The 20,099-nt window shown below is 41.4% G+C and overlaps 1 protein-coding gene across 2 annotated transcripts in view; it reads right to left on the reverse strand.

Moving 5' to 3' along the window:
- Positions 1–19,558, reverse strand: part of pkn1a (protein kinase N1a) — an 83,271-nt gene extending 63,713 nt beyond the window's left edge. The window contains exon 1 of one of the 2 annotated variants that reach the window (XM_047365372.1): positions 18,750–19,558. In XM_047365372.1, coding sequence (XP_047221328.1) covers positions 18,750–18,770 — 21 coding nt within the window. In that variant the 5' untranslated portion in view covers positions 18,771–19,558. Of the gene's footprint in view, positions 1–16,827; positions 16,930–18,749 lie in introns of those variants that run through there. The other variant, XM_047365370.1, reaches the window with a different exon arrangement.
- Between the last annotated feature and the right edge of the window lie 541 nt (positions 19,559–20,099).

Here is a 20,099-nt window from a genome sequence, read left to right on the forward strand (position 1 = left end):
TTTTTATTGATTCCCTAGTTCATTTGTAAATAGTTAAATCAGTTTTCTTTATTCCTTCATTTTTCTTTGTAGTTTTAGTTGAATTGGTCTACTCTAGTAAAGAGTATAATTAAAATATGTCTAACTTGGAGTTTAATTATTTTTGTTAATAAATTCTTATATTTTAAGAAGTTGTCGTGAATTTATTCCATGTGTGTGCAGAGTTTTGCTGTTCAGTAATGCCAGTGCTCAATTCCTTCCATCTATTGTTCTAATACCACAGCCATATTGGGCTGGTATTCCCAGGACAATACTTGACAGACCGAATGGTTATTTAATTAATATAAGCATCTTGATGCACAACACACCTGACACAGATGAGATCGCCAAAAAGGGCACAGGTCACAGAGTGATGGAAGCACAAATGAGAGAGGAAAGAAGAAAACTTGCATATATCGAACCTGATATGGTCTTCGCAATATTTACCATTATCGCTATCGCAAGATTTTCTAATGTTGCACATCCCTAATGGACAGTCAGTAAAAACATAATTACATTAAAAAAATGTTTTTTTTGTTATGCCCTTTTATAATCTTAATCCATGTACAAAGGTTTTAGGCAGGTGTGAAAAAATCCTGTAAAAAAAAGAATGCTTTCAAAAATGGAAGTGTTAATCATTTATTTTCATCAATCAACAAAATGCAGTGAATGAACAAAAGCGAAATCTAAATCAAATCAATAATTGGTGTGACCACCCTTTGCCTTCAAAACAGCATCAATTCTTCTGGGTACACTTACACGCGGTTTCTGAAGGAACTCGGCAGGTAGGTTGTTTCAAACATCTTGAAGAACTAACCACAGATCTTCTGAGGATGTAGGCTTTCTCACATTCCTCTCTCTTCATGTAATCCCAGGCACACTCCATGATGTTGATATCAGGGCTCTGTGGGGGCCATACCGTCACTTCCAGTAATTATTGTTCTTCTTTAAGGCTGAATATAGTTCTTAATGACTTCGGCTGTACTTTTGCGTTCGTTCACTTAGAATTTTGTTAAGTGATAAAAATAAACAATCATGTACAGAGGTTGGACAATGAAACTGAAACACCTATCATTTTAGTGTGGGAGGTTTCATGGCTAAATTGGACCAGCCTGGTAGCCAGTCTTCATTGATTGCACATTGCACCAGTAAGAGCAGAGTGTGAAGGTTCAATTAGCAGGGTAAGAGCACAGTTTTGCTCAAAATATTGAAATGCACACAACATTATGGGTGACATACCAGAGTTCAAAAGAGGACAAATTGTTGGTGCACGTCTTGCTGGCGCATCTGTGACCAAGACAGCAAGTCTTTGTGATATATCAAGAGCCACGGTATCCAGGGTAATGTCAGCATACCACCAAGAAGGACGAACCACATCCAACAGGATTAACTGTGGACGCAAGAGGAAGCTGTCTGAAAGGGATGTTCGGGTGCTAACCCGGATTGTATCCATAAAACATAAAACCACGGCTGCCCAAATCACGGCAGAATTAAATGTGCACCTCAACTCTCCTGTTTCCACCAGAACTGTCCGTCGATGTATTGGGCGCAAAAGGAAGCCCTACACCATACTAATAAATTATTGTGGTCTAAAACCAGGTGTTTCAGTTTTATTGTCCAACCCCTGTATATTTCTGAAAGCATTCTTTGTTCATAGCTTTTTTTCCACACCTGCCTAAAACTTTTGCACAGTACTGTGTGCACGTGTGTATAAAATTACACAAAACTCATCAATGGAAATCAAATATATTAACCAATGGAGGCCTGGATTTGGAGTCACACACAAAATTAAAGTGGAAAAACACACTACAGGCTGATCCAATTTCGATGTAATGTCCTTAAAACAAGTCAAAATGAGGCTCAGTATTGTGTGTGGCCTCCACGTTCCTGTATGACCTCCCTACAACACCTGGACATGATCCTGATGAGACGATGGATGATCTCCTGAGGAATCTCCTCCCAGACCTGGACTAAAGCATCCGCCAACTCCTGGACAGTCTGTGGTGCAACGTGACGTTGGTGGATGAAGCGAGATATGATGTCCCAGATGTGCTCAATCAGATTCAGGTCTGGGGAACGGGCGGGCCAGTCCATAGCTTCAATGTCTTCATCTTGCAGGAACTGCTGACACACTCCAGCCACATGAAGTCTAGCATTGTCCTGCATTAGGAGGAACCCAGGGCCAACCACACCAGCATATGGTCTCACAAGGGGTCTGAGGATCTCATCTCGGTACCTAATGGCAGTCAGGCTACCTCTGGCGAGCACACGGAGGGCCGTGAGGCCCTCCAAAGAAATGCCACCCCACACCATTACTGACCCACTGCCAAACCGGTCATGCTGAAGGATGTTGCAGGCAGCAGATCACTCTCAACGGTGTCTCCAGACTCTGTCACGTCTGTCACATGTGCTCAGTGTGAACCTGCTTTCATCTGTGAAGAACACAGGGCGCCAGTGGTGAATTTGCCAATCCTGGTGTTCTCTGACAAATGCCAAGCATCCTGCACGGTGTTGGGCTATGAGCACAGCCCCCATTTGTGGACGTTGGGCCCTCATACCATCCTCATGGAGTCTATTTCTAACCGTTTGTGCTGACACATGCACATTTGTGGCCTGCTAGAGGTCATTTTGCAGGGCTCTGGCAGTGCTCCTCCTGTTCCTTCTTGCACAAAGGTGGAGGTAGCGGTCCTGCTGCTGGGTTGTTGCCCTCCTACGGCCTCCTCCACGTCTCCTGGTGTACTGGCCTGTCTCCTGGTAGTGCCTCCAAGTATTGGACACTACGCTGACAGACGCAGCAAACCTTCTTGCCACAGCTCGCATTGATGTGCCATCCTGGATGAGCAGCACTACCTGAGCTACTTGTGTGGGTTGTAGAGTCCGTCTCATGCTACCACGAGTGTGAAAGCACCACCAACATTCAAAAGTGACCAAAACACCAGCCAGAAAGCATAGGTACTGAGAAGTGGTCTGTGGTCCCCACCTGCAGAACCACTCCTTTATTGAGTGTGTCTTGCTAATAACCAAAGATTTTCCCCTGTTGTCTATTCCATTTGGACAACAACATGTGAAATTGATTGTCAATCAGTGTTGCTTCCTAAGTGGACAGTTTGATTTCACAGAAGTTTGATTTACTTGGAGTTACAGGTCCTTCTCAAAATATTAGCATATTGTGATAAAGTTCATTATTTTCCATAATGTCATGATGAAAATTTAACATTCATATATTTTAGATTCATTGCACACTAACTGAAATATTTCAGGTCTTTTATTGTCTTAATACGGATGATTGTGGCATACAGCTCATGAAAACCCAAAATTCCTATTTCACAAAATTAGCATATTTCATCCGACCAATAAAAGAAAAGTGTTTTTAATACAAAAAACATGAACCTTCAAATAATCATGTACAGTTATGCACTCAATACTTGGTCGGGAATCCTTTTGCAGAAATGACTGCTTCAATGCGGCGTGGCATGGAGGCAATCAGCCTGTGGCACTGCTGAGGTCTTATGGAGGCCCAGGATGCTTCGATAGCGGCCTTTAGCTCATCCAGAGTGTTGGGTCTTGAGTCTCTCAACGTTCTCTTCACAATATCCCACAGATTCTCTATGGGGTTCAGGTCAGGAGAGTTGGCAGGCCAATTGAGCACAGCGATACCATGGTCAGTAAACCATTTACCAGTGGTTTTGGCACTGTGAGCAGGTGCCAGGTCGTGCTGAAAAACGAAATCTTCATCTCCATAAAGCTTTTCAGCAGATGGAAGCATGAAGTGCTCCAAAATCTCCTGATAGCTAGCTGCATTGACCCTGCCCTTGATAAAACACAGTGGACCAACACCAGCAGCTGACACGGCACCCCAGACCATCACTGACTGTGGGTACTTGACACTGGACTTCTGGCATTTCCTTCTCCCCAGTCTTCCTCCAGACTCTGGCACCTTGATTTCCGAATGACATGCAGAATTTGCTTTCATCCGAAAAAAGTACTTTGGACCACTGAGCAACAGTCCAGTGCTGCTTCTCTGTAGCCCAGGTCAGGCGCTTCTGCCGCTGTTTCTGGTTCAAAAGTGGCTTGACCTGGGGAATGCGGCACCTGTAGCCCATTTCCTGCACACGCCTGTGCACGGTGGCTCTGGATGTTTCTACTCCAGACTCAGTCCACTGCTTCCGCAGGTCCCCCAAGGTCTGGAATCGGCCCTTCTCCACAATCTTCCTCAGGGTCTGGTCACCTCTTCTCATTGTGCAGCGTTTTCTGCCACACTTTTTCCTTCCCACAGACTTCCCACTGAGGTGCCTTGATACAGCACTCTGGGAACAGCCTATTCGTTCAGAAATTTCTTTCTGTGTCTTACCCTCTTGCTTGAGGGTGTCAATAGTGGCCTTCTGGACAGCAGTCAGGTCGGCAGTCTTACCCATGATTGGGGTTTTGAGTGATGAACCAGGCTGGGAGTTTTAAAGGCCTCAGGAATCTTTTGCAGGTGTTTAGAGTTAACTCATTGATTCAGATGATTAGGTTCATAGCTCGTTTAGAGACCCTTTTAATGATATGCTAATTTTGTGAGATAGGAATTTTGGGTTTTCATGAGCTGTATGCCAAAATCATCCGTATTAAGACAATAAAAGACCTGAAATATTTCAGTTAGTGTGCAATGAATCTAAAATATATGAATGTTTAATTTTCATCATTACATTATGGAAAACAATGAACTTCATCACAATATGCTAATATTTTGAGAAGGACCTGTATATTGTGTTGTTGAAGTGTTCCCTTTATTTTTTTGAGCAGTGTATATACACACACATACATAAATACACACACACAAAAAACTGTTGTTCGGACATTGTTTTCATTAAACTTCAAATGTGAGCTAAAATAGTTGACAGCTAAGAGGAAAATGGAATAGAATACTGCCACAGCGTTGCATTAGCCATGCTTGGGATATTCTTCTTTGGAATTATAACGCCAGCATAATGCCAAATTTATTGCCACCTGCTAGTACAACATAGCAGTTACAGCCTTTTGGGTTGGAATCCCACAGACTGTGTAGATGTTTGTTTTTTTAAACAGAGGAAAAATAGTATTCATTTTAAAAACATCCAAAGTAGTGCTGGTAGAGAAGACCAAAAGTGCCACAATTCAATTAAAAAAATAATTTGTTAATTGTTAATTTGTCTGTACATAATTAAAAAAATTTAAAGAAATTATTTATTAAATTAAGTCTTTTAGTAGGTATTTAATCATTTCATATTTCCGATGCCACAGCCTTTCATGAAATAATTTAAACTGGCTTGTCATATGATGTAGACCGATCACTGGCATTACTGTGTTAACCCCACCCACTGACTTTGAAGCAGTGAATTTTATTAATTATACACTGGATCACAGTACTAAGAAATATGTAAAAATTTCCATATGCTTTGAACACGGTGATTCCAAAATTAAACTTATTATTATGTGTAATAATTTAACTATATTTCAAAATATTAGCACATTTAAATATATATGTTTTTGCATCACTAGAGGCCTTTACGTTTTCATTTTTCTGACCGTAGATAGACAGGAAATAGGGCAAAAAGAGGGGGAGACATTCGGCAAAGGTCTCCGGGTCCGAGACTAGAACCCAGGGTAGCCACATCAAGGACTATAGCGCCCATATTAGCACATTTAAATGATGACTGATAAATTTACTTTCATTTAAGATATGCAGTTTTATTAAAATTATCACATATATAAATGTTTATTTAATAACTTTCTTTATTGAAATTGTACCAATTTTAACATTTAATAGCAGAAGCCTTAAACACAAATGCCAATGGTTTGGTTCATTACTTATGTTCCATCAGAGGGATAATAATACAAAATAATGCAAATTGGTTGCTTCTCTCAGAAATGCTTACATTTTCAGTGTTCCCCATAAAGTTTTTTCCAGCATTAAAAAAAAAAGTTGTTATACTATAAGTTTTGAGCGATATTAATTAGTATAGATAAGAGTGAAAAATGAGTCTTCATACAGCCGTTTGTCTGTGGGCATGTAAATGAAACATACATGTTGTGTATATGGACAGAAGAATGGAATAATCGATACCAATAGTGATCTTTTTGATAATAAAGGTGAAGCAAACAACTGAATCCAAACAGATTATCAATGAGCTATTCCATTAAGATATAAGAGGACAATATGTACATCCACTTTTTCTTTCAGTTCAGTTTACTTTCATTTATTCAAATCAAAAACAAGCATTTATATTTTAGAATAATATTGTCAAAGCCTAATGCTAAGATGTTTTTGTGTGCTGAACTTATTTAATTGCAGCTCCAGCCAGCTATCTAACCATCCGTCCGTTCAGGCTTGAGTTTAGTGGCCACTCTGGTGAAACTCCCAGTAGACTAAATGTTATCACACAACTGGATCTCCGGCCTTCTGTACAACGTTTGATTGTTTGTGAGGAGGGCTTTAATAACTCCCATACCTATTTATAACCTAAAAGTTACGGTTTCTGCTTATGACGCACACAAAACGGCACTAAGACAAGCACACACCCTTCAACACAAACTCTGATAAAGGCCGCCTGTACTGCTGGCAGAGATCTGGGACCTGTGTCACAATCTTCTCACTATTTTGTCGAAACACAAAAAGTAAGTTTTAAAACTTTCAAAAAACTAATTTTTACCAGTTTTCATACAATAAAATATTAGGCTGTTAAAGCTGACTAAAAAGCAGTTCAAATTATAACAGAATTTTCCATTAATCACATTTAGTCTAAGTGTTTAGTCCACTTCAGACTTCTGGCTGATAAACCGCAATATCACAGGGAAAACTCAGTCTTGTAAATATTCCCAATGGAGGAGGGCTCAAGAGGTCCAACCACCCAAAGTGGCGAACATGATGAAGAGGTCTGTAGATGGAGGAGGGACAGAGAGCCTAGCAGCAGCTGCTAAACAGTCTGGACAGCAGGAAGGGAGAGATACCAGAAGTTCCAAGAGAAATTAGGGGAGGGAAAGGTAACAAACAGGCAACATGGTGGATTGTTTTACGCTTACAACTGTTGCTGGTCCATTACACGAGAGTGACAGACAACCTTCCTTTTGGATCATCATCCTGCAATATAACCACAACTATGCGGCACCTATTTCCCACAATCATTTTCATCATTCATATCCTTGTAAGCTCACCACCAAAAATCACAAGAGGTTCGTGCTTTCTGATCATGCAGCTGGGACTGCAGAACCAAAGGGGCGTGGTCTACAACTTGCAGCAATCACCCGGACAATATGCATACCGTGTGGGGGAATTCACATTTATCTGGCTGAGCTAGGTGTCAAGATCCTCATGCATGCTCTCCGAATGCATTCAGTGCTTTGAATACAAGAAAAAATGCAAATTCATATGACTCTATGAGTTTGCATGTTCTCCCTGTGCATGTGTGGGTTCACTCCGGGTACTCCAGCTTCCTCCCACAAACCAAAAACATAACTGTTAGGTTAACTGGTTTCTCTAAATTGCCCATAGGCGTGAATGAGTGTGCACGAGGTTGTTTATCCTGTGTGTGTCTGTGTTGCCCTGCGATGGACTGGCGACCTGTCCAGGGTGTACCCCACCCACAGACGGCTGGAGATAGGCATCAGCTTCCCCACGACCCACTACGGAAGAAGCGGTAGAAAATGACTGACTGACGACTGTATTACCATCTTGAATCAGTGGCTCCTCAAATACACAATAAACACGCAGCCATGAAATCCTTATTTTGGATCGATTTTTCGTCTCACATCATACAAGAAGATCTGTCGAGATCACAGGCCATGTGATCTTCAGACCACACAGCTGGGGTTGCAGAATCAAAGGGGTGCAATGTACAGCCTTCAATTGCAGGGTATTTAGTCCTTAATATAAAAGCAAAGTTGTTGTGTGCCATCCCTAAGACAAAGTAAGACCATCAGAGTAGGCATGGGCTGGTTACCTGTATTGAAGTATAATAATTTTTTAGAAAGTTCAACTTTCAAAACTGCTCAAATTTTCAGTGATACAGTCTTTTTACTGATTTTAGGGGTGCACTGATTGATCGGCCGGCCAATCAGTCGGCCAAGATTTCTTTAAGTTTGGGTGATCATGATAGGACGATACTTACATGTGAAACCGATCTTATTTACCTCTGTGGTTCACAGATGTTGGCAACATATGATTTGAACATTGAAGGTGTGTTGTGACTTTATGCAACCTCACGTCAGTTGCCAGTTATAAAGAAAATCGGTATCGGCCAACACCTGAATCGACAGCCCAGGTTTTTCAAGAATCGTCCAGTAAACTGCAATCGATGCACCCTTAACTGATATGAAAGTGAAAATGCCTGAATGACCAGAATTTTATCTGGCTGATGAGTATAAAACAGCCCGTAGCAGCTCCTCAGCCCACATGTTGCTAAGCACTGCCGGTAAGCTGGCAGATAGAAAGTTGCTACGTTTTTCTCTAACTTACAAATAAACGGGGGTGTTTGGAAATGTTTAAAGCCATGATGGTGAAATTAGCATGTTTATTCTTGATGAGTGTAAGTCGGTGTATCAAAAATAAATATAAGAATGAAAAGTTATACTGGTAGGAACGTCTGTTCAGGAGGAGCAGGAAAAAAAACACTTCACAGCTCAAACTATTCATAAACTTGAAATGTTTCGTGCCATGGTCAAGAAAAAACTATATTTTCTGGTTTATTATGTCATCAACTCACTGAGCTCTTACTGGAAATAAAACATTTTACAGAAAATCAATGGAAACTCAAAGGTCAATCCTTGAATTGAAAAGAGGTTGCTAGTTGGTACTTTCTGCTTTCCGTTACACAAATTAGTCCTAGTTAAATCCATTAAGGGTCCCAGTGCTGCTTTGTTAATGAAGTGTTTACCAGCAGGCCCCCTGCTGTGGGGGGAACTGTCATGACTGAAACACTATAATGTTGGGAGATTAATGGGAACACAAGCTGGCATGGTAGGAGGTGGGCAGAAATTAAAGGCTGTGAGGGGCTAAAATGTTTTATTCTACGAAGATAACTCAAAGCTTCCTTTCCTTAGTCATGCATTCAGGCCCTAAAAGGATATACCGCACATGAAATCCAAACGAAAGCCAGCTAAATCCTAATTATTTCCATGTTATCACGGCTCTAAAACAACATATGTAAAAGCCCTGTTCTGAGTACCACAGCCACAGAGGCAATACACTTAATGCTATTAGCTTATTCATTTCCACCCCAAATTGCCTCAATGCTAACACAATGTTTATTTTCTCCTCGTGCTCCACAGCGGCATTAATCCTTACAGAGAGAAAGTCACAACTTCACCCTCAGAAATCCTTCCGTCCATCACGTTAGGTGGGTTTGTGGCAGAGAGCAGCATTCTACAGACATTCAATGCTGTCTCTCCAACAGCTTCACAAAATGTCAACTTAACCGAGTGGCTGTTTAAACTGCATGGCAATGATGGGCAATGAAGGCTGGGATCGATGCATGTTGCTCCGGGGCTCTTTGCTCTGCCGTAATGAGGATGAGTCAAGGGTCAAGCTCGATGACGGGGCTCAGAATAAGCAATAGTGAGGTCTTACTGTGGTTATATTTACAGTGTTCCTACGTAGCCTGGAAAAGTCTGGAATTTGACTTCAGTTTTTTCCAGATCAGGAAAGATATGGAGAGAAAAAATAGGCGCATGGAAAAATATTTGTATTTCCAGACTTTATTTCCTACTGTATTTTTTTCTTTCTTCCTTCATCTTGTCCTGGTCTCCTCTCAAGCCTTGGGTCCTTTCTTCCTTCGTCTCTTTTTTCTTGCTTTCTTCCTGTGTCCTTGCTTTTTACCTCTTTGTGTCTCTTCTTTTCTCCATCTGTCCTTCCATTGTTTTGTCTTCTTTTTGCCTTTCCTTCCTTGTATCTTTCCTTTTCCCTTCTATCCTTGTGTTCTTTCCTCCTTCCTCTATGGTGTCCTTCCTGACATTTCTTTTTTTCCTTCTATGTGTCCTTTCTATCTTTTTGTCTTTGTGTACTTTCATTCTCCCTTCCTTGTGTCCTTGCTTCCACCTATTCTTTACCTCCATGTACTCTAAATCTCTGGAAAGCTGAATCTGGCAAACTTTTTATGAGAAACCCAAAGAAAGTATGTTTACAGTAAAACATCAAGGAGTGAATCAGAAAAAGGGAATAATGTCAACAGTACCTTGTTCGGCCATGAAGACAAAACCTTAGCATGTAAAACCTAAAGTCCCTTGTGGGATTAAAAAACCCAAACAGATGACATTAGAGGAAAATCTGTGGGTGATCCAGCATGAGCCATTTGCCCTCTTCCATCCTCCTGGTCTCTTCTGCTTATCTCCAGAGGAGACGTTATATATGCAGGCCTATAGTTGCTGGGCTCTGTTTATGTGACTGATGTCAAAGAAGCAGGAGGGGTTCATCTGAAACTGGAATGCTGGAGTATGTGGCTATGAGGTCATGGGAACTTTAGGAGGTTTTCACCAAGGAAGGGCAAGATGTGAAATGCAAGATAAAAACAACTAAAAGCTTATGGAGAGGGACACCAGCTGACTAATGACATCATAAACATGAAATCAGCATTCAAGACTTCACCATACACATAACTGAACTAACTTACACGAGGTGACACAATGCTAAGAACTGGGTTGGTTGGTGAGGGTGCGGTCACTAACATGACACAGACAGGAAGAGGATTAATGAACTCACAGTGAACTGAATGTGATCTGGGCTTTTACTGTCAGACAATACAAACTATTGTGCTCCTGCGCCTGTAGGGCCTCATCGTCAGCACAGCAGCCTCCTTCACTCCCACCTCCTCGTGCCCCGGCAAACCCCGTACCCTCATCAGTACGTCTCTCATCTGAGCGGCAATCATCTGACAATGGCGCTGCCTTTCAAGAGGTCAACCAGACTAAATGTATAAAATACGAGGGACCGACAGATACATTTATCAGAAACTGATGACCAAAGCTCCCCTACCAGTTGCTGTAGGAATGCTTGGATTAAGGTGTAGTATCGAGGAAGTATCCGAATTCAGAATCAAGATTGAACATTAGTTTAAAAGCCAAGTAGTAATTGGGCAGATGCAAATCTGTAGTTCAAACTGGCAAAATTACTGTTTTCTTACAGGCTGATTGTCAAGTAGCTGGTTTAACTGGAGCAGTAATTGTCTGGTCAGCAGAGGGAAAATTATTAAAAAAAACTAAAATATACACCTAAATCCAATGTTAGATTTAAGAAAGTTTTACGTTTGTTACAAAGTTGGGTCGTGTTCAAATTTGCCTCAACATCCTCGCAAAAACAGAGGCGAAAGTAAAAACCCAGGTCTTTACCATATTAGGAAAACATGACATAGTAATATTATTATTGTCAAAAACATGACATAGTAATATTATTATTGTGGAATAATTACATGGTGTGCTTATCGTCCATCTTTAGTCTTCCCTGCGTTTCAAAATGTCAGGAAAAGTCAGATACCATTGTTATTGCGCAGTGGGATGCTGTGTGAGGCAGCTTTGTTTCGGTGATTTTGTACACAGAAATGTTGCGCTTTTTCAACATGCCTCTGATGGAAGTGAGCAGCCCTACCATCCATTGTTTTACATGGCAGACAGAAAAAACAGGGAAACAACACAGGAGAAAGAACGTACATGCAGCAGCAAAACGTGGAGTATGTTCTGGAACAACAAAGCCAGGGCCGTAAGAGCTCTGGTTCGGACTCTGGATCCTGCGCTTCCAAATTACATGCTACTTATTCATGTTTGGAGGAACATTAGTAATCAGTTCAATCATGCGGTATTTGTATTTGGAAAAAATTGTACTCAGGTGCCTTTCTATACAGTTTCCATTGTTTTGCATCCATAGTCCTTTGTGACTGCAATATTGGACACTTTGACACTGCAGTGATGACAGCAAATCAATACATTGTGCAGCTCCATTAAAAAGGTGGTGTCTACGTTTTTTTTCCTCCACATTTTTACTGATGTCATTTTTTTTCCAACTTTCCAGACATCTTGGTTTTTTGTGTTCTTATGGTCCTGTTCTGTTGGATCATAGGGATGCCCATGGACTCTGACTGCCTCCTGGGCTTGAACCTGCAGCTGGGTTCAGTTTCAATATTTGACAGCTTTACAGCACACTCCAGTTTGCTAAAACATGAAGGTATAAAGGGAGCAGGAACAAGACTTCAACACAAAGGGAGCTATAATCAGCGCTGTCATTTGTAACCTGACACAAAACTAATCCGATCTGATGCATCCAACACTTCTGCACATTATGTAGTCTAAATTATGTTTTTTGGCATGCATTTTTATAGGAATATATTTTACTCTGGATTTCATTCCCACTTCCATTTTGCACCTTTTACCAACCATTTCATATTCATGTAATTAACAAGTGCATATTCGTTTGTTTCTCTAGGTAACTCTCCTTATGAATTATGGAGAAAAATCATAAAGATGATCAAACCTAAGATATATTTTACTTTAAAATTATTTTCCAATTATTTTCATTTTACACCCTGTTTCCATTGGTTGCGATTCTGATCCCATTTGGGCCAAATGAACCTTGAAAAATATGTCTTGATTAAAGTAAAATAACATTCTACAACCTCCTGCTGGAAGATAACATTCAGTGGAGCCACATATACACACTTCCTCTCAGCTAAGCATGAATAAATAATGAACAAAATTCTTTAAATCATCAAAGCCAATGTGTACAAGGTAGGTATGAACTGACAGTCGTTCACCAAGAAACGACCAAAACGTACAAAATAATCTGTGCCACCCTTAAATGGACAAATTTTTAAACTGAGCCGACATGCAGAAGAATAATGATGCTCATTTACACTCCATGTGTTGAGCCAATATAACAGCACTGCTCAAAGTCTTACATTGTCGTACATGAAGTTGATGCCGAGGTATAGAAATATTCAGCCATCAGATGGCATGGAGCACATTGTTTTATTAACCTGAGAACACTAAGTCGATATAGAAGAATGTGTTTGCTCTCTGGTCTCCCTCACAGGTTCCTTGATCTATTATACTGTGGATTGTTCCTCCCAACATGCCCTAAAGGCGGCACTGAGAAAACCCACTTTGTGTGCATAACTGTCTCCTTACGTCATGGTGAGGCTTATGGGAAATATTGCTATGGACTCCCAGGAGTATCCAAATTTGCATGTGCATAATGCTTATTATATTTCCATGTATGAGGACATAAACATTCAGCAGGGGAATTCTCCCTCCTCCATTCCATTCCAGTCTCCCCTTTAACCTTTCTGAGGAAGTGTGACGCAGTTGGGCTCTATCAGAGCTGTTTAAAGTTGTCTTCACTTATCTAGCATCTGCATAGTGTAGTCTTTCACTGCCTGCTTCATGTCTAAGGCCTGCAAGAAGTTATACAACCTTAACTCCAGTCCATCAGTTATGGTGCTGTAAAAAAGTATTTGCCCCCTAAGAATTATTTTTCCTGAATTCATCAAAAGGAATTTTAATATAAGATAGCCTGAGGAAATAGGAATAATGATTTCATTTATGAAGGGAAAAATATATCCAAATCAGGCTGTGTAAAAAAGTAATTAGACTTTTTTTGTGATTAATAACCAGGGCCTGATTACTGCATGACCTGTAAAATCATTAAATCGCTTAAAAAGAGCCCGTCTGACAACATGAAGTAAGCTAAAAGATCTCAAAAAGCAATTCACAATGGTCTGATGTGAAGAGATTTAAGAACACATGAGAAACAAAGTCACTGACACCTATCAGCCCAAAAAGGCTGCGAAGTCCGATGGCTACGTTTTTTTTAACTCCAATGAACCACAGTGAGAACCATGATCCGCAAATGGAGAAAACATGGAAGAGTGAGGAACTTTCCAGGAGAGGCCAGCCTACCAAAATTACTCCAAGAGCGCATCAACAGCTCATCCTGAAGTTCTTCATAGAACGCAGAACAACATCTGAAGAGGTGCAGGCCTCACTTGCCTCAGTTAAAGCCAGAGCTTATTCAAAGAGGTAGAAATAAACTGGGCAAAAACAACATCTATAGAAAAGATCTGAGACCAGAACAACTTGCTGACCAAAAAGAACACCAAGGTCTATCTACTATTTGTCAAACAAAAAAAACAAAAAAACATCTCGATGATCCCTGGCGGTTTTTGAGAAATATTCCGTGGAACAACGAGACAACAGGTGGCGTAAAACTAACAGGAGTTCAGAAAAAGAACATCTGACATAAACCTGATGGTTTTATGATTTGCTTTGCTGCTTCAGTACTTGTCAGTCACTCAGTCTGACTAAATTTTAAAGGTAATATAAACATTTTTGTGGGTTATGAAGCAAAACCTGTTGTAATACATTAGCCAGTATAACTATAAGGACCCTTATGGTGCGTTCACACTGAACGCGGATTCTGCGGTAGGAGCAGACGATTTACATGTTATCCCCATATAGAAGCGCGTTCAGGAGCGGAGCGGCGCGGTGCAAAGGAGACTAAGGACGCAGTGCGAAAGGCGCGCCGAGCGAAGCGAGAGCGGTGGACGAGTTGAAAAATCTGAACTTTTTTCTAAATTCGCATTGCGTCAACCAATCAGGGACTGGATGTGGCTGTGACGTAGGGTTGTCAGTGAAGATGGAGGACCAGATCATAGTGGCGGTGTGTGGCAAGCCAGAGTTGTATGACTCAACTAATTATTTTTACCGAGACAAGTACAGAAAGGACCTGGCCTGGAGAAGAGTCAGAGAGGAGACTGGAGTAGCAGGTAAAACTTTAAAATAGCGCCGTTGTACTACTGTCTTTTGGCTAATTTATATCGGCACGTCACTTGCAATATATATCTTATATTTAGGAGATGTTGACATAAAAAACAGCTGTTTTTTTATTGACCTGAGATTTATTTACTCACCAAAGACAGATGAACAGGCGTTCAGCAGCGGGGATACAGCGCCAGTAGTTGGTGTCCCGGAGGCCAATTCGTCTCCCAACGCGGGACAGCAGATCTTTGAACTGGGTCCTGGATAGACGGACGTACCGCTGAAATCAACCATCATCCAGACACAGCTCCTGGAGTAGGTGGTGGTACTCTCCGAACTGTTACCGTCCCTGAAGAATCTCGTGAACCCAGGGACGTCGGCGGCGTTTTTCAGCACTCCACAGGTAAGACACCGTAATTAGGTCCGTGAAATCCATGTCCACCATGTTCAGTTGAAACCAGCAAGCAGCAGATGGAAGCTCCTCCTATTTGATGACGCGGCAAAGCGTTGCCGCTTGTTGCCATTTGGCAACGCGGAGTTTACGCGGAATGTCAAGCAAGCAAACGCACACAAATGACGCGAAATATTCGCAGAATCTGCGTTCGGTGTGAAAGCACCATAAGGCTTTCACAAGGTAGAAAACTGTTAAACACTGTTCCGGACATGCAATGTTGTAAAAATAAAAACACTGTCAGTCACCAGGGCCTCTAGGCAGTCTGATCAGAACCGGCTCAACAGGATAATGCCAGTTCTTCACTATCCTGGTGCTGGCATTCAAATGCAAAATACCACCAGCACCCAGGAGCGTTGTCTGTCACAGAGCCTCGGTTTATATTATGACAACAAACCTTAAACCATATTGCAATATTGTTGGTGAAAAAGACCCAAAAAAAGGTCTTTGTTCAAATCATGCTGTATCTTTATGGTGCAGTGAGACATCAATGAGGCCTTGATGAGAGGAGAAGGCTAGTATAGGGTAGCTGTATCGGCTTGGCAAATATTTTTCACCTCAGTTGCTTTCCATATGAGGAGCTGACAACGAGAAGGTGGTACTTCACTTTTACATCAAGGCACCAAATCCAGAACTGAGCCTATAAAAGCTTTTCCAAGCAGTCATGTAAATGTCAGGCTCATAAACAGGGAGTGTTGTTTTATCACAGACATATGCTTGGGTTTGTAGCTGAAAACTGCACAATAAATAGCATATTTCCAAATGAAAAAGGCTTTTAACCTGCCTTATTTTTCTAATGAAACTGACCAAATCAGATTAGAGTCCAGTCAAAGCAGCAAAGATGAGACGAGATCTATATATATGTCATTTAACAGCACAGTCGGCTGCTCGCTTGCATTGCAGTAAGGAAGAAAGATAACACGTATGTGAAATAACTAAAGTGAGCAAACAACTGTCTGTAGTCAACATTCGGTTACGTAATAACTCCTTGCACTCACACCATCCACCTGACCAATTAGTACACCAGCTGAGCAACTAAGCTGCAGCCGGCATCGCTTCTTCTGCATTTTCACACGTTTCCCCTTTCCACAATGGGTTGCTTCTAATTATAGAGAACGCTAAGGCCAGCTTGGCTCCTGCTTCGTCCAGCTATGCCGCATTGATGTTCCTGAACTATAAACAGGAACCCATGATTGCGGAGTAAGTCAGCAACCTGCAACACCTGCATGATGGTTCAGCCAAACATGTTTCTGAATATGCAGACGCTAGATGAGAGATCCAGATATCAAAACGTTGCTGAGCTGAATTTGCTAAAGTGTGTTTGTCTTTACGTCTTGGAAGCTGTGTTCAAATAAAACTTAAGTTGTTTCACACCAAGTAACAGTATGGCGCTTGGCTTTTCCCTCTGCATCAGCACACACACAACTTTAAGAGCACAAAAAGTGAAAGTGGAGGCTACATTACAACATGACACAGAGCAATACAGGACAACACCAATAGGACAGGGGCTCTTTTTAGCCCCCTGCACAATCAGAGAGTGCCTCAAAATATATTATATATATAAAATATATTATATTTGATATAAATTATATCAAAATGTATACTTTCTGATTGACTGGCGGATCCAGATCCATGGTTCTCATACTGTGGTACACGTACCACTGATACCCCTTTTCCAACAACGTGGGCATCGCAAGATACTGGTTTCTTCTGTGCAAACCTTAACGTCACCAGTGGGCGGGTCGAAGCTGCAGACGACAGAGGCAACAAAAACGGCGGTGAAGAAGTTAAAAGGGACACTGTGAAAAGCTCATTGAGCGCCGCTGTCTCACTACCACACTGTAACAGCCACTCTTCATGACTCATGCATGGTTCCCAAAACTGGTGGAAACGCACCTCGGTGCTCAACAAAACACGAACGTTCGAAGGCACGAGAACCGAATCAGTTCAAAAATGAGTTATTTCGGTGGAAAAACGCTATGAGAGTACTTTTAGTGGCACTCAAGAGAAACTCTGGTATTATTTCGTTGCAAAGTAAATACAAACTTATTAAATGTGATGCAGTAGATGACAGTGAACCAGGAACAAGTTCTAATTCTTACCTATGCATTGTTCTGATTACCTCTGAAGTCTGACCTCAGAACCAACCACGTTCCTGTTCTAAGTTTGAGAACCAGGACGCTTTCATAACTTTTGTATTTTCAAACACTACAGCAACATGTTCTCTAAAGTAGGTTGTATGATATTGTGTGTGCAGCTTTCAGGATACGGTGGCTGGTTTATAAGGTTTACACGCAAAGAGGCCAAATTGGATTTTGAAGGTGGTGAGGAACCTCTAAAGTTCCAGCTTGAAACTTCCACTTGTAGGGAGATTTCTGTTAATTTTCCCAACTTCAAACTTATATAAGTTAACTTATATAATAAAAACCATTTCCTCTTTTTGTGGTTTTATGACATAAAATCACAAACTGAAAAGCCCAAGTCCTATTTTGAAATATATGTCAAGACGATAGTACTCACAAAATTCAGTATTTATGTAGGTGGCGCTTGTTATATACCAATATTCTAAATTAATGTAATCACAACAGTTAATGCGAAGTGACTTGACTTTCAAAGCTTTGCCAGAGTTCAGTAAATGAAAACTCTTATGTGGATGTTCATATGACACGCCGACAAATGTGCTGCATTTTGATCGATTCAACAAAAAGCCACATTTGATTTACCGGAAGGTTTTTTTAGTTTGGTAAATATTTTCCATGTACTCTGATAATAAAAATCAACATTTTGATGTGAGAGTACATGCTTAATTAGCTGTGAAATGTATCTAGATTCAATAAAAAATGGGAAATACCAATTCAATTCAATTAGCTATTCTAACCACTAAAAATGTGAGATCATTCATCAAAGATCATTTGTAAATATTTCAATGCAATAATTGTTTTTTTTTGGTTTCACATTTTTACAGGTTTAGATGTAAAATCAGGGATATAAATCAACCCACAGGTTCAGCTTTTAAAACACTGCAGCTGTTTTAAAATGTTTGACTACACACATGATGTTGCCATCATTTGAAACATCTTTTAATGCTTTTTCCGATGATATTCATCGTTTTGGCATGCAACTGTAATGGCTGTTACCTGACCAATTTGCTGCATGAAACCAGTATAACCTGCTGTGGTAATACCAATAAGTCACCCATGCAACAGGAGAAATCTCTCATTGTGCCCCTTTTGTAGAGGAAATCTGCCCCTCACACTGCAATGCAACCAGACCCACAGTACTGTTCGCCTAAGCTGAAAGGCCACAAAAAGGCAAATATATGGTTTCAAAACATTTTTGGCATTTGACCACATTATCGAAGATGAAGTACAGCTGTCTTCTCGCTTCCTCAAAATCTGTGAAATAGCCCTTCATTACCCAGGCAGCCGGGAATCGGATGCTGCCCTCAGCGTGGTGTGAAGGCTGCAGCCTTGTGGCTCCATGCAAGGAGCTCGTAGGACACTCAGCCCTGTTGGTGTGAACTTACTTGGATGGAGTCGTTCGCCATGCTTGTCCCCGCTGGGTGTTTTCTAGTCTCCACGCAGCTTCACAGAGAACCTGTGCACCTGTGATGATTACAGCCCCCCACGGCTGGACACGGCGTCTACTTTCCGAGACAATGAACCGATCAGCAGAGGAAGTAGTCACTGTTCGTCCCGCGAGTTTTTATCTAAAACTTTCTGCAGTGTGAGAACACAAAGTCAAAGTCAGGAGAACATCTGCATTGTTGGCTCGCCTGGCCGCGCCTGAGCTGCTCCTTCCCAGTGTGTTTGACCAGCGTTAGCCGGCGCCACCTCACAAAAGCCAAAACCAGCTGTCAGTCCGGGGTTAGAAAAAATACTATTATTTCACCATACAACATTAAAAGTAAGCTGTTCAGCTCCAAAGTCTGTGTTCATCCTGTCTTTAATGTGTCTGCCATGCAACAGCTAGCCAAACCCCCGAAAAAACCACATCCACGATGAAAGAAAAGCCTCCTTCCTCCTCCTGTTCTCCCGGTAACATCCGTGAAACACGAACACGCCTCAGTCTCCTGGATGTATCACATGCCTCCCAAGAAGAAGAACACGCCGCTCACACTGTCAAAATTAAGAGAAAGAAAAAGTCAGAGTGTCCGTCAAAGGTCACGGTGGCTCCGGTTAAACTCGGGCAGCACAGAGGACGGTTTTCTTTGTTTTGGAGCAGCAGAACCTGGACTGGAAGGAACAACACTTTCAGACGTTCAAGCAGCCTGTGTGTGAGGAGGGCTCCTCCAGCAAGCACAGGCAGCGTTCACTCGCGCGTTCCCGACGCTCGCCCGGGCCTTCATTGGTCCAAAGCTGCGCGGCGGGAACGCGCCCGGGTGTGTCAGGTGACTCTTAACGACCGTTGCCAACGGCAACCTTTAGCCGTGGAACTGTTGAACATGAAAGTAGGAACATTAAAGGTTTTTGGGATGTAAAGAAATAGAACCAGCACATTTTTTACTTTTAGTGATACACAAACCATGTACAGTTCAATTGTAATAAAAAAATTAAAAAAAACAGTTAGAAGGAGAAAAAGCAAATAAAGAAAAAGGTGCAATATTCATAGGTGTGCACACATCCTGAAAATACTGTGTAAAAGCTGCTTTTGATGTACATTTAGCATGTATTCTTCTTTGGTAGGAAACCATCAACATCCTTCATCTTTACTTGATTTTTGATCACTTTTCCATGCAAACATCCTGCAGCACCTGCAGGCCTTGGGTCAAAACTGATTTGTAAACTTTTCATAATTACATCCATAGAAAGTCTAGTTAGATTTGATGAAAAGTAACCCAGATAATGATGCTGCCACCACCATGTTTAACTGTGGG

Source organism: Girardinichthys multiradiatus, chromosome 5 (assembly GCF_021462225.1).
Source record: "Girardinichthys multiradiatus isolate DD_20200921_A chromosome 5, DD_fGirMul_XY1, whole genome shotgun sequence".
Classification (NCBI taxonomy): Eukaryota; Metazoa; Chordata; class Actinopteri; order Cyprinodontiformes; family Goodeidae; genus Girardinichthys; species Girardinichthys multiradiatus.